Here is a 15,316-nt window from a genome sequence, read left to right as displayed (position 1 = left end):
AAGCTCCCTGCAAGAAGAATGAATAAACGCTTATATTTCCCTGAAAGTACATTAAATTGGTGTGCCCATGTTAGGTTTTATAAGCGATGGAAGAAAGAATTACAACACTGCTTTGTTGCCAAAAAGCTTTTTCCAAGCAACTCGAAGGCACCTCCCCTAATCACTCTTATCAAAGTGCAGTGGTGCTTCAAAAATAGAGCAGTGAAATAACATACAGACAATCTGCGACTATTGTTTTTCTTTTTAAAAACAAAGTGGGATGAAGTTGTTTTTAAGCACAGGAATAGGCTGTTGAAAAAATAATCTTGCTTTTATTTTTTTTAATTTTTAGAAAGGAAAACTTGAAAGAAAGGACTCAGAGGAAAGAAAAGGTCAGTGTGACATGTAAAAGGTCCTACTGGTGTTTCTGTGATTGCCGAGTATACAGCAGATCAAACTTTCATGATAAATATTGTTCATGATGAGGGCTTCTGATGGACTGACCCAGCATTAAATCCAACTATCTAATCTAACATCCAAGTCATGAGCTGTACACGGGCTCATTCCACAAAGGCACCGTTTCAGAAAAGGGGTAAAAGATGGTATAAAGTCAGTGTGCAGAGCAGGAAGATTTTCTTTCAACTTATTCATTTATTCATCTGTCAGCAGATGTTAAAACAGAGTCAGGCATCCAAACTATCGCGCGGAGCTTTCATTTACCAACATCTAACTGACATCTGATAGCGTCTGATATGTTTGTGTCCAACTCCTTTTCTGACAAAACCCCTAAAAGTGCAGTATTGGATCCCGTCCTAATTCTTTTTCAATGACAACCGGTCTTACCTTTATTCTAAAAGAGAAACACTTCATTTCAGTGCATTTTAGGACAGCTTTTCACTTTGCATCATGTTTCTCATTTCAGGCTCTAGAAGAGAAGTTGATTCCAGTTACCATCTTCTGGAGCTTCTCTTCATTTTTCAGTATGTTGGCCCTTACAGCACAAATCTTATCCTGCTGATCCTTAATAAGCTGCTCCAGCTCAGCTAGTTCTACCTTTAGAGGCTCCACTGCCCGGTCAGTCGCTCTGCAGCACATAAAATAAAACACAGGAACGTACAAAAACACAGAAGGGATGATGAATCGCTTTTACGTGCTACAATATAACAGCAAGCGGCAAAACTGCGCACAGTGACCAAAAGATGCAGTAACATAACACTAAGCACCATAACAAAACAAAAAAGTGGTACTGAATATTAAGTATTGCAATCAGTAACTGCAATAGAGAAACAGCACCGTCTCTTGAGAAAGTAACTCTTTATTATATTAACCGGTGCTGGCAATAAAATATATTGAACAACACATAACTAGCGTGTTGTGTATGTGCCAACCTTACCTCTGCTCCTGCTGCAAGGCCTGTGCATGCTCTTTGTTCTCCCGCCGCCAGGTGTTCAGTTCAGCCTGCATGGCGTCCATGTCCTCCTGTATGTAGTCCATGATTTTACCCAAAGGCAGGGTGCTGCGGCACACCGTCTGGATGGAGGAGCGGAGCCGATCTATCTCCCTCGTCACCATGTCCCACTCTTTCTTCCTCGCAGCTTCAGACACCGCGCTCTGGAGGTCAAAGTGGTGGATTTAAAGAGGTGAGGTTTGTGGCGATTCCATTGTCTTCTTACAAAGATTATGCACGTTAAACAAAATTTAAGAAGCACACATGTTGGTATTTGAGATATAATTTGTTGAATTTCATAAACAGGTTAGTGTACATCAAAGCCTTAATTGGCAGAGAAAGAAAATAAAAAAATTTATGTGCATAATTTAAACTAAATATTGTATCAAACAGCTGTATGAACACACACAAAAATCCCTTGTGTGTCCTTAGACCAAAACATAATAAACCCTCTTTAGGAATTCTACCTTTGCCAGCAAAGTCTCAAATGCCCAGAACCAGAGCAAAGCTGCATTTAGTGGTTTAGGATTTCAAGGCTAAAAATGTTAGGCAGGAATTCTACCAACCTAGTTGTATATATAAAGATCAAACATGCAGCTGAATTGTGTTGGCCAAAGCAGGGGCACTGGTTGATGAAGGCCTCCAGTGTATGTCATGCGGTTGGGGGTGGGGGGGGTCACTATATCCCAATTACACTCAGTCCCTCATTGGCAAAAAGGAGGGGAAGGTATCAGGGAAGGACCTCCCTTGGCAGGGAGCAAACCCAAGGATGTTTGCTCAGCTGGGCTTCGCAAGGCCTCTGAGTCTGTGTGTGTGTGTGTGTGTGTGTGTGTGTGTGTGTGTGTGAGGCGAAGGCACTCAGTATTGCAACCCTAAAGCCACACACACACACAAACACCAAGCAGAGGTTCAGGCAAAGCATACAGTGGACACACACAGTCCCCACCCGCACTCTTGGTCTTAAAGTCCTGTTTATTTTAGTAACAGGCAGTGGCAGTGGGGTTATTTTACTACAGTATTGAGTAACAACTACTACACTTATGTCTCCTTTCAAGTTCAACCCTTGGCCCAATTTCTGCTGTTTGGCTCTACAGATGGGAGCACCTGCCTTCATGAGGCAGCAGAAATCATATTTGCAACTGTGTGTAAACTAAATGACAGCTTCCCCTTCAAAACACACAATCTGTCACGGAGCCTGCTCTGGTAGCCACACATATACGTTTGGCCTTATCAAGCCATCTCTTAAAACAAACCAAACAGCTCAGTAATTGCAATTTGAAAAGGCAGCTTGACTAGACAAGACCACACTGCAGAAATGTCACCAAGCATCAATGTTCGCCATCACTTCTTTTCAGGAAGCAAGCACAAATTTCTGAAAGCCTCAGTCTATGTTACCCGTTTGTGGCGGCTCAGGAGTGTGAAGGTTGAAACGCCTTGGCCCAGTGGTCCCCTAACAAGGTGGGTGGCTTTCCACTGGGTGCTGTGAACCCTGCAGCTAGACAAACACTCTACGGCTCATTCGGCCTGCCTGGCTGCGGTTTGGTCTGCACGGCCCAGACAGGACTCATGCCTGCATTCTATTTGCTGTCCCCGTGCTACCTTGGCTATCCCTCCCCTTCTCTGTTGGAAAATAAAAAATTTGGCGTGAAAACATGACCCCTGGTTCGTGTGCACTCTGTCCGGGTGGATATAAATCACAGCTTTATGGAGGTCTCTGTCGGGGTCTACGAGACCCGTGTGCTCCAAGTTTTTCTTTTTCTCACCCAGATCACAGAACAATATTTAGACGTGGTGACCACAGAGCAGTAGGCTGTGAGAGAGGAGGAAGGGGGAGAAGGTTTTCCCATTATCTCAGACAGTGATGAAAGGCCCAGGCAATCGGGAAGACACAGCATCTGGCTGGTCTTAGAGAGGGCAGGTGGACTCATAAGAGGTAGAATGAGATTTCTCTATCTTGTGAAAGTACATAAATATTTTAATCTTCTTTGTGTTTATATAGTCTTTCGTTGAAGTCTTTCATTCTAACTACAAACAAGCATTAGTTGACTAGCTGATGGCAAGCGATCAGGTTCCACCATAACGACAGAAGCTTCATTCATGAACTGGTCTTTCGTCACAAACACAACTATGAGAAAACAGGACACTGAGGAAGAGCACATATAACAACTGTAGAGCTTCTGCGAGCTATTCTGCTGGCTACTGGTGGCCGTCTGAAGACACTGATGGTTTTGATAGTGTGTCACTGTAGAAGATTTGAGAGATGAGTCAGGCTGCAAGGCGCTGGAAGTTGTTTATGGGCTTCCTCGCCATTTTTCATAGAAAGTCATTCAATAGTCTAGCTAGATCATAAAAATAGCTTGGAGTCAGTGAGGTGAAGCGCAAAGCTTACGGCCAGTGAGGTTACAGGATGTTGTTGCAAGGTCACTGGGGAGACAACTGACATCACCACAGTGGGCGACAGGGTGAAAGGAAAAGAAACTTCCAAAGGGACCAGTGACTGCACTGCAGTAACTTCTAATAGAGAAACTGTATTTTAAAAAGGTGGTTTATCATTCAAGCATTCTTGTTGAGGGAAAAAAGGTATTCTGAAGGGTTTTGAAGACTATTCAATCATATCATATTCAAACTATTTTGACAAGGCTGATAACAGTTTGTGGGTGCTTTCAGGTGGGTACTCATAAACACAACCAAAATCCAATATGACCTCTGCAAAAGTAATATGACTAATGGAATGCCACAGGGTCATTTCCTTGTGTTTCCACAAAAAACCCTGGATGTTTATGAAGACACAGAGGTCTGCAGAGAGGAGTATTTATTTTCTTGACAATTCTGCAGAGAGTATTCTGGCCCTTCTCCTCCGTGACTCTCACTCAACAGCCATCCATTTGTATGCCACAGGGTTTATTTATACATTACAAACCTTCATCAAGGCTAATTTGATGGGGGTAATGGGGGGTGGGGGGGTACACAAAAATTCTTATGAAAACGCAGCTGCTGCAAGGGGCAGATTTTGTCTAAATAAAAAGAGAAGTATCTTAAAATAATATACAATACCACCAGGGGGTCATGAGGAAGGTCATCCTCATAAATATACAGCAAATTCTTAGGTCACACACACACTCTGTGCTGGGACATGGCAAAAATACAATCATCTGACTGTTTAAGAATTTACATCAGCACAGCAACAGGGCAGCTCAGGATTAAGAATAATTATAAACCTAAATTACAAAGGGGATAATAAGGTTTAGGCTGGATTTTCATAATGCCAACATTTATGAACATGATCATGATGTTGGATATGAAATCAGGGTGGCTTGTGACTCATTCAAACACGGTGTTTTGACAAACTTTACTGTTTAAGAAAACGAATTGCTGCAGCTGAAATTTCAAACCCATCAAACCACAGAGAATGAGGAAGCTCAATATTTACATTTTTGACCCTGCGTGTTTTACCGTGATTGCAAGAAAAAAAAAAAGACTCCATTAAGCTGACCTCTCCACCCTTTCATGTCTGGAAGGAAGTCATTATAGTTCTTTATACAGCTGACGAGGCAAGGCCAAAAAAGATGGAGGGGTCGACTGAACTGATCCTGTGTGCAGACATACCTGCTCTTAGCTGCCTGTGCAGACCAGGACACTGTGAAATTAGGCTTTGAAAACTGAGGAGGCTGCATTAAGAAAATTAGGATAAACCCTACAAGGCTATGCTCACGTTACACAAAGAACTCTGCTGTTTGGGATGTTTTGCCTGCGTATGTGTGTTTGCTCAGACTTGAATACATTGGTTAAGATAAATTCTTTTTACAAGTGCAATGAAAAATCTACATTTAATCATATGTAAAGTTGGTTAAATGCCGGGCCTACAAATTCCTGTCAAGCTACTTCAGTTTACTGGTGGCTACACAAAGACAACTTCAGGTGCGAGTTACGAGGGATGATGTCAGAGGCCGCAGTTAGGAGATAGATCAGGGGCCTTTCTGCATGAGTGACGGTCCAAAACAGAGCATCCATCAGAGTCAGGGTGGTCAGCCAAGAAAGGATGCCGGTCGAGTATGCTTCAGTGAAGAGGACCACCCAAAGCAGACAGCGTACGCCACATCACGCCATGGAGTACAGACCAAACTTTAAGCTTCACACTGATTCACACTCCAAATAATGATGAAAAACGTTTCTCTCTCTCACTCTGGCTGACAGAAAAGCTGACAGAAGGGAATACATGAGCAACAACCTTAATGAATCACCTTGAAAAAGCGAGCTTGTCTAAAAGTCTAATAAAAAGGTCCAAATCAAAGAGAAGATGAGAAGAAAAAAGAATTTCTATAGAAAACCTAAACCCTGTGTGCACTGGAGTTTCAATGCAGGACATTCAGGGAAAAAATACAGCAGGACTGATAACCTTAATGACTGAAAAACTGGCTGTGTATTGTCTGTTTTCAGGAATAACCTCCATATTAGGTCGCAAAAAAGTAAATAAATCCACCAATCAGGACAGATTGTGAACAGACTGCAATAAAAGCTTGTTCTCATGATGGCAGATATCCTCAAACTGTACAGAGAACAGAGAAGTCTATGATCCCCCCCAAAATGTAAGCATACCAAACATACTGAGCAGCCCCAGAAAACAATCTCACTTTGCTCCAGACATCTTGATGTGTGAATCAAGTATGTGTGGTCTGTTAGAGGCCATACTTACTTGTCTGGTTATCAGTCCTCTTCAGCTTCACTGAAGGGAAACATTTTTGTGGTTACAGGGCAGTGCAATTATACCAATCCACTCTATTTGTTTATATCTTACTTTTGATAATAACCAGTGTTGCACTGGGCATTTCGCTGTGGTTAAAAAACTTGCCCTGCAAACATTCCTGAAAGAATGACTGATTGAACTGCTGGCGAGATTTAACGTCAACTCAGAGCCACCGATAAAGATGAGCTGGAGAGAGGTGGACAGATACTGCCCTCTAGTGGAGACTACCGCGGCTACTGCAACTGTACATACCTGCTCTTGTGATTTGGCGGAAGACGGAGACAATTCATAGTCTTTCTTGGTCTCAAGGATCTTTTTCACAAGGCCACCTACAGTGAGAGAAACAATGAGAGGAAAAGTGAAAGATCTCTTTCTTTAAACAACCTTGTGGCTTAATTCAGCAAGAAGAGAACTGGGAGAAAATGTGACATTACTGCTTTTCCCAAAATGAGAAAAATAAGAAAGTATGACTGTGTACCATGCTTTTCTTCCCTGTGGAGTTCTTGTGAAGGTTCCTGTGTTAGAAAAAAGATATTAGCTAACTGTTCAAGGTTTATGTTTCCCAGTGGTACTTGAAAAACTCGCTGTCCAAGTCAATTACCACCTCCATTGCTGGAGCATCTGCAGGTGGAGGAACGGCCTCCTCCACAACAAACTGCTCATCTACATCCTCCTCATCCTCAGACAGCCTCTTCCCGTCCATGATGACTGGTGCTGGAGGCTTGGCACTGGACAGCCTAAAAAACCAGGCAAAGTGCATGACTCACTTCTAACTAAAAACAAAGCATTCACCGTATGAGAGACCTGTCGCAATGTAACTGTTGAGTGGTTAGACTTTGCAAAGAATCATATTCATTCAGGGTGTTTACTACATTTGGTTGAAAAATATGAGCAATGATCCCTCTTTCATCTCTCTCGCAGTCAGAACTGAGACTTGTGTTCAGACTAAGAACTATGCACAAAGAAAAGAGGTCTTTGTCCTTTCCTGTTTAAAGTAGGGTTATAACAATAGTAAATATGTGTGATGAAGTCACCTTTCAGCTGGGGTCACATCAGAGTAACTTTCCTGTCTCTTGACACGAGGAGGTGCTGGGCGAGCACTGCTGGGCCGTGGTATTCGCCTGCTGCTGTTGGAAGAAAGGTTTATTTATATATGTAACTGAAATAAGCTGTTCAACTAACGATTTATAGCATTTATACCAACAATTAATATTTTGGAGCTATGCTGTTTTCCTTTCAATTTTTTTACAAGCCAAAATCTCTTTTAACAGCTCTCTGTGATTTGCCAAAAGTCTACTACATGACAGCTACAGTGAGTCATGCAGACTTCAGGATGATAACTCTTGCCCGGAATAATAAACATTCACAACGTGAATAACAGGAAAACCACGATCACAAAACTGCCCAATCAATCCATTGTAACCAATTAGTCAGTTAAATATCAGAGCACGCATAATTATCCAAATTAAAGGCAGTTATTCAACTGTGTAATTTACTGGAACTGATCCTCAACCATAATTGTAAATAAATAAAACAATGCAAAGCAATGACATTTGTATTACACCCTCAAAAATCATCATAAGACTTGATTAACAACAGAAACATCACAAGCTTCATAAATGTATTATTTATTAAATGACTTCCACAGTATTACACTCTATTTTGTTCAGGTGCTGCTCATATTGCGTTGAGCCTGGTGTATATGTGCATGAACATGTTTAACTGATGTGAGAGAAGAAGAGTAGAAGGAGTAGTGGAAGTGAGCTAAAGACAAACAGGAGCCGTGTTTCTTATTTAATCGAAGAATAATGTTTGATTAGTACCCCATACAGTGTACGCAATACAGTGTACCAGTCAAAAGTGTTCGCAGAATGAGTGAATGTTTAGTGTGGGCTGGACAGACCTGGAGGACATGTTGGATGGTACTGAGGAACCTTCATCGTCACCGTTCTCCTGTGGAACAGGTCTTTGGGGTAACTGAGCATCTCCGTCTGTGACAGGACAGTAAAGACTTGTAGTCAGCTTAATGTGTATTGTAGCTTAATGTAGTATAGCAACGATTAGACCTGTGCTTTGCTCAGTGGCTGTTGACACTTTAGTAAACATCTTTATATGTGCATTCCAAAGTCCTTTTCGCTTCAATACTACCACTCTGCAACATCTAAACTAAGCTAGTTCAAAACAGTGAAACAAATTTCAACAAGGACACATAAATCCACTCGTACAACACAACTTCATGTTGTTCAAAATTTGTACAGGAAGTGTTGGGACCGATGTGAAGACTATCTATTAAATGTATTTTATCCACCTGAGCTTAGCTTTTCTGGAAATTCTAGGAAATGATACAGCCTTCTGTTTATTTCTTCCATGTGCTGGGTCGGGAATCGTTTCTGGCCTTTAAATCCCAGACAGTGCTTTCAGTCACATTAGACAATCATTAATTTTATGCCTTGTGCTTTCAGTAATGAGGTAGTTGGACTCCAAGTTAAATGTCATGTTCAATTATTGGTTATTTCGTTTATTTGTGGGAGAGGCTGACTTCAGTACTCTTACTCAAACTTAGAACAATCCTCAAAATGCATTTTGAACCGAGTGTAGCAACCCTTCCTGTCATGTTGATCCCATTTTCACGTGAAACATTCTTCTGTGTACATTAAAAAATCTCTTTACTCTTTCTGTCAAGCAAATACACAAGGAAGATGGGATAAAGAGCAATTACCTCCCTCACTGTCAGATTCATCTGTTGAGAGCAGAAAAAGACATCAATTAGTTTCATTTCCAATACGACTATGAAAATCATTACAGAGCGATAGGACATGCCAACTGTTCTGGAAAACCTTTTTCTTAATGCCAGTTTTAAGAAGCTTTTACTACCAGGATCCAGTAGTGATACTGATAAATCACTAGTACCTCCCACTGAAGGAAACTAGTCAGCATTTTTCTTAGACAAGTAGAGCACAACTACACTAAAAACTGTCAACTGTAAAACGAATGTGGACATACTAAAATTGACATTCTGTCAATGATTAAAGTTCAGCAATTTAAGACATCTATTTGAGGTATAACAGTCTGACAGATATGTCAGACTGTTCCAGGTGATGAAAACAATGTGGTGGGGGGCTTTACCTTGACCACCAACTTTGGGTCTTCGTCTCTGCCCTTTGGCAGATGAGGGCCGAGGTATTCTAGCTGGACTACCAGACTGTAAAGAGAGGAAAGACAAGCAGAAAAAGAAATACTAATTTAGGACAAAAAGCTCTGAAAAGCAACTTATCTTTGACTAATTGTATGGACAATTTGGAGAGGCCCTCTCATGTATGGCTCTCTATTGTGCTAATCATCCAAAATTTTCTTTGGTAAGCTTGAGGAAGCATGAGGTATGGTATAGAGTTATTATTCACCACTATACAAGCCAAATTTAGTTGTTTTACAGCTGACTTATGGAGCTCGAGTATGTCCTCTCACAAATAAGTTTCACAGTGCACCAGCTACATTTAGATACAGAATTGCAAAATTGATGTTCGGCCATCTCTGCTGAAACAAGATAAGGCTTACCTGGTTCTCAACTGCTTCTGCAGGCTGCACAGGCAAAGAATACAGCATTAGGCCATACACTAAATAGTTACATCTGTCAATTATAATATTATTGAAGATAATAAGAGCTTATAAGACCTGTTATGTGCATCTGTCATACAATACAGCAAAAACCAGCACAAAACCAAGAAACTAGCCACCTAAAGGCCATAGCAATAGTCACTACGTTCTAACATTCAAATGTCTGTAATGAACGGGTCTAATTTTCAACAGACTTTCTGCAATAAGAGACTCAACAATAAAAAAAAACTGAAACGAATTGAGAAAGAAGAATAAAAAGTCATTTTTAATTTAACATGTAAAATCGGTGACCAACTCTACATTTCTTGAATTAACTGACTTGATATACATGAAACTCTGACACAACGTGACTGCAGGCGAGAAAATCAAATGACAGACACTGTTTTATCTGCAAAAATTCTGCCATAAGTAACAACTTACCGCTGACACAGGTTTGGTTGTTTTGCTCGTCTCTTCAGGGTTGGGATCTTGCTGTGCTTCTTCTGACACTCTGGCCTTAACACAAACATACACACAGAATGTAAACAACAGCATTTGTGGGTAATGGATGTGTTGCAGGCTTAAGTGATATACCTTGCCACTGCCACGCTCTCCACTTTTGTTCCTCTCTTCACCATTTTTGTGTCTCTCTCTCTCTCTTTCTCGCTCTTTGTCTCTGTCTCTCCGTTTTTCCCTGTCTCTCTCACGGTCTCTGTGAGAATCCCTATCTCTTGCCTTGTCTCTGTCTTTGTCTTTTTCCCTTTCTCTGTCCCTCTCTCTGTCCTTCTCCTTGTCCCTGTCCTTGGCTCGCCCTTTATCTTTATCCCTGTCCTTGTCTCGCTCCTGGTCACGGCTCTTGTCTTTGTCACGGACTTTGGTGTGGTGGTCTTGTTCACTGCGTTGGTGCTTGTCAGAGTGCTCTCTGTCGCGGTGGTGCTCTTTCTCCCCATCCCTGCGTCGGCTCTCTTGCTCTTTGGGCTGACCTGGGTCTTTCTGGTCTCGGCTCCCGCTGCGCTCTGTAATTTTTTTCTTCTCCTGGAAGAGTTCAAACAATCTCATAGGGTGAGGATTTAATGCCAGCCAAGGCTACACGCCATTGATTTCTTAGACAAAGCCGACAGTTTGCAAGGCTGACTGCTAACATGCTAAAAGCAGTGCATAACAAATTAAAATGAATGAAGTGGACTTATAGGATCACCTCTCTGTCCAGATGACGCTCGCGTCCTTCCCTGTTTTCCTTGTCCTGGGACCTGGAGGTGCTGGCCTTAGTCTTCATGTCCACCTTTTCCCCTGCAAGCACTCGCTTGACTGCATCATCACTGGACAACTGCAGAGCAAGCGCAGGAGTTGAAGGAACAAATAAAAGGGTTTAATAATAAGAGTGCAGCACAACATAAAACTGAGATGACAAGGTAAACAGAGGGATACAATGTCTAAAAAGGCACAGAAAAAGTCAAAAGGCTCAGCAACAAGTTAGAACTCTGCCATTTTTAAATGAAGATTATTCAGCATGCCTGCTGCATGTACTTAGCCAGTTGCCTTATCTGAATGTATCTTATTTTAAGAGCTAAACATTAATGACATTCTCGTGTTTTAATGAAGTTTTGAAACCTAAAATAATATTTACACAACAGTTATACCGAGTGAAAATGTGAAAATGCGTAAGAAGAGAGGAATATATTTAAATCGCCAAGAACTGGCTCTATGACATGATATTAAAATGCTGTTAAAAGAACAACTATCCCCCAGGCACCAGCTCGTATGTTTACATTCCACCACCAGGGTCCAATTAAAATATTTTAAAGTTCTCTCTGAGGTTTCTTGACAATTTTCCCAAGAGTATAGTATTCTGACGTGCAAATAACACACTGAATTTTTTTAATGCAGTGCCATAGTGACACCATCAATGATTGAATCAGATATATTAGATAATGGAGAACGACTGTTTTCAATGTCCCATTCAGCTTTTCGGTAGGTTTGAGTGAGTTAGTGAGTTTGAGTTTGTGTGTGTGTGTGTGTGTGTGTGTGTGTGTGTGTGTGTGTAAACTCCCAAGAACACAGACCTTGTTGAGGCAGCACTTGGCTATTGCCTGCAGCAGCTCATTGGTTTTCTCAGGCTCATGTCCGGCAACAATGCGTGCTGGCTTTGCCGCCAGGGGCTCGCCACTCACCAACATCACGACATCTATTGCTTTCTGAAGGAAGACTATCTTAGAGTCCTTATCCTAAAGAGAAAAAAAGAAGACGCTGTGATGAAGGGTGTGATCAGAGTGCACAGGAGCGATAGGTGAGAGCATGTGATTGTGAAAACATCGGAGGTCCAACGGGAGTAACTTTCCAACACAGTTTAAAATGATTAAACCCTTGAGATCATCACAAATTATTCCTAACACGCTGCGATTCTATACATCATGCATAGTAATGCAACTCAATAACTGAGTAGTGAACATGGTCCTTCTTAGTCCAGTTGTTCCTGACTATAACTGGTCAGACAAACTCAATTCGTGCATCCTCTTATCTCTGATTTCTCACCTTTCTTGGCCAGGCTCCTTACATTAACACATTATATTTTACGTTGCGAAGTGTAAATCTTATGAATAATTTGCACATTTTATATGTGAGTACCCTGTTTCAATGGTCTGGTAGTTAGCTTTCAGAACATGACATCTAGCAAATAAAGGGCAAACCCTGAATCTTGAAGTGAGTAACAATGAGTAACATGTTGACAGCAGGAAAGAGAAAATGGAAAACCAGGATCTATGACAAGTACTGCATTCAGAAAATGAGGATCAAATAAATATTCAAATAAGATTTAATTTTTCTTCATTTTTGTATGCGCATCAATAAAACAGAGCCCATCCCAAACAAACGACCTGGCTAAGCAGTGCTTCTAATCTGTCAGCCGGCTGCATCTGAGAGGTCTGCCAACTGTGTAACATAAGGACTTGAAGCTGGTGCAAGCACATGGCCCTTGTGTAACCTCCAATAATAGGCTAGCTTTTCAGTGTTGATCTCTTTACTTATGACATTTCTACTGTGCAAGATCCTCTTGCACAGGTGAGGTAGGCTTAATACAACCACTTGCATTCAAATATCACTATCAATTAGCTGAAAATATGAGAACTCATATTCAAGAGGGCTCGTAATCGCCATGACTAACTGCCACTTTGAGGTTGTATCAATATTTAAAATATACAGTAACACTAAAGATCCATCCATCCATTTTCTATACCGCTTATCCATCAGGATCGCGGGGGAGCTGGAGCCTATCCCAGCTGACTACGGACAAGAGGCGGGGTATACCTTGGACTGGTCGCCAGTCAATCGCAGGGCCAACACACAAAGACAAACAATATATATATATCAAATACAAGTGTCCAGGACTTTTCTACCAAATTAACTTTTGCCAAATTTAACATTTTGCCAAATAACAATCAATATGTTTAAGAAAGCAAAGCATTTGATACACTGTGTAAACACATTTGGAGGACTTTCAATCAACTTGTTGCACCTTCTAGAAAGGCCTAAGACAGAAGTACAAGAAGAAATAATCTTAAAATCCAAAAACTAGGATGACAAATTAACATTATTCAGTAACAGTAATCTGCCCATTGTAAGGCATCCAGGTTTGAACACTTGACCCTTATCAAAGCCTAACATCTTCCTACCTGCTATTGATCTGAGGTCAGCTCTGAAACAGCAGACTCGAGTTCTGACACCTTGGCAGGCCCTCTAAGTGATGTCCTGCCAGGTTCTCTCACTCAGTGTCACACAGGCAGCGTGTAGGGTTACTCGCACAGACAGACAACCTCAGACTGTGTCATGTAATGCACAGGGGATCTCATACAAAAGGCTGCTGCTTAGGACATAATCACAAAAAACAGCAATATCTGCTTTGTGTTGTCAACTTACCTTAACATTATCTGACTTCATTTCGTTTTCTCCATACAGGCCTTTCATGAAACCTGTGGTCCTTATGACCTGAAAGTGGTGAGAAATAAAGGTTTCACACTCAGCTGTCAGATAATTTACAATATTCTGTTTAGAAGTGATATCTTCCGTTTAACAGTGAAAGATTTTACTAAGCCTGACACCTTGTGTCAGAGGATTCTGTTATGTGCAACAAGTCACTAATGAAAAAAGAAATGAAGTAGCTGAGAAAAACAGTTTCATAAAACTAACTGGATTAGATTTTGTTCTAACATCAAAATATTTCTATTGTCTAATGGGTTCAGTCACTTAACTAAGTAAGCCTAACTGACTAACTGATGCTTCGTGGTGCCCAAGTGATTACACAATCTGCATCAGAAAAATCAGAATACAGCTGTCTTAAAACCATCTCACTCGTCCAGTATCTAAGTGGTATATCCCCTCTATGTTGTACACCAAGTAGATGAATACAAATCACTTGGTAGGTAGTAGCTGACCCTGGTTTGTATCTGACCATCTTTTTCACCTAACATCTTCTGTGGCTGCTTCAAGCTCCTCAACCCTTCCGAAAACAACCAGAAAGGCTTCGATTATATCTGCAACCAGCTTACATATATGTAACGTCACCTCCACTTTGAACAACACAAACAGGACTAAAGAATGATAGGAGTGTTTTACTTAAACGTAAAGGGATTAATTATAACACAACGTAAACCTTAGTATTATCAAACATCCCAGCTGCAATGAGCTGCTCGGCAGCCGTGATCTCAACGTGACAGATTCGAAGAACCAGAGAAATCTAAGCACCGTAGTACTCACAATGGTTTCACTAAGCTAATAGTGGACAAATTGGTTTGTTGATCCCTGTGTGGGCTCAGGTCGTGCCTAGCAACTAGAGGCTGCCACTTAGCTAACTACCTAGCCCACTATAATAACTTAATCGACAACCCAACATGGAGTTGCTAATGAACGTTAGCAACCCTGTCTTTGGTAGACAATTGAGCCCTGGAGTTAATCTCCTCGACCCACCTTATCTATATTATGGCAGATAATTTGATGGCTTAAGAGAGTCTGCGGAGGCTGAGACGTTATGCTGCGAAGTTAATGTGAAGCTAACTTACTTGGTTAGCTTAGTTCATGCTAACGATGGTGTTAGCCAACTCTCTTGTCTTTGCTTATAAATGACACCGGTCATCAGGCCTTAGCCTTTTCAGAAATACGAGTAAAAGAGATACGCGTTGTCAGTTAAATAAACGCCAGCTTGCTGATGTTACTGTAACGTTACCATATCACCCTCACCTCACTGAAGATGTCGTGTAAGTATCGGAACGGCGGTTTGCTTAGCAGTTTTTCCGTGAGAGGCGGTTTCTTTATCACTTTACCCAGCGTGTCCTGGGTCTTTTTTAACACCGCTCCATTCATGACAGCAGACAAAAGTAAAGCCAAGTGGCTCAAACGCACAGCAGACAGCAAAAACTAACACGGACTGAAAAAAACTTCGTGGCTCTGTCGCCTGGTTGCTATGTCAATACTCTTCAATCCCACAGTGCATCATTAAGGAAGACTGCGCATGCGCTGAGGCTTTACGGTTGCTAAGAGCTGCTTGTGACCATAGCAACAGC

General features: G+C 41.4%; 1 protein-coding gene across 4 annotated transcripts; it reads right to left on the bottom strand.

The window, feature by feature from the left end:
* Positions 1 to 294: 294 nt before the first annotated feature.
* traf3ip1 (TNF receptor-associated factor 3 interacting protein 1) lies at positions 295 to 15,263 on the bottom strand. 4 transcript variants are annotated; one of them, XM_046404374.1, is made up of 16 exons: positions 14,994 to 15,263; positions 13,677 to 13,745; positions 11,828 to 11,989; positions 10,963 to 11,091; positions 10,359 to 10,799; positions 10,206 to 10,280; positions 9,726 to 9,749; positions 9,297 to 9,372; positions 8,890 to 8,910; positions 8,074 to 8,161; positions 7,205 to 7,297; positions 6,775 to 6,907; positions 6,649 to 6,685; positions 6,423 to 6,499; positions 1,373 to 1,590; positions 295 to 1,063 (listed from the first exon to the last, which is right to left on the bottom strand). In XM_046404374.1, exons 1-16 carry the CDS (start codon positions 15,114 to 15,116, stop codon positions 898 to 900), a joined length of 1,932 nt encoding a protein of 643 aa, XP_046260330.1. In that variant the 5' UTR covers positions 15,117 to 15,263; the 3' UTR covers positions 295 to 897. The 4 variants fall into 4 exon arrangements, with proteins under 4 accessions (XP_046260330.1, XP_046260331.1, XP_046260332.1 ...); XM_046404375.1 differs by having other exon boundaries at positions 7,205 to 7,294; XM_046404376.1 differs by lacking the exon at positions 9,726 to 9,749.
* Positions 15,264 to 15,316: the final 53 nt, after the last annotated feature.

The sequence above is a fragment of the Scatophagus argus genome, chromosome 11, assembly GCF_020382885.2.
Source record: "Scatophagus argus isolate fScaArg1 chromosome 11, fScaArg1.pri, whole genome shotgun sequence".
Lineage (NCBI taxonomy): Eukaryota > Metazoa > Chordata > Actinopteri > Scatophagidae > Scatophagus > Scatophagus argus.
Note: the sequence above shows the minus strand (reverse complement) of the source record. Positions and strands in the feature narration are given on the sequence as shown.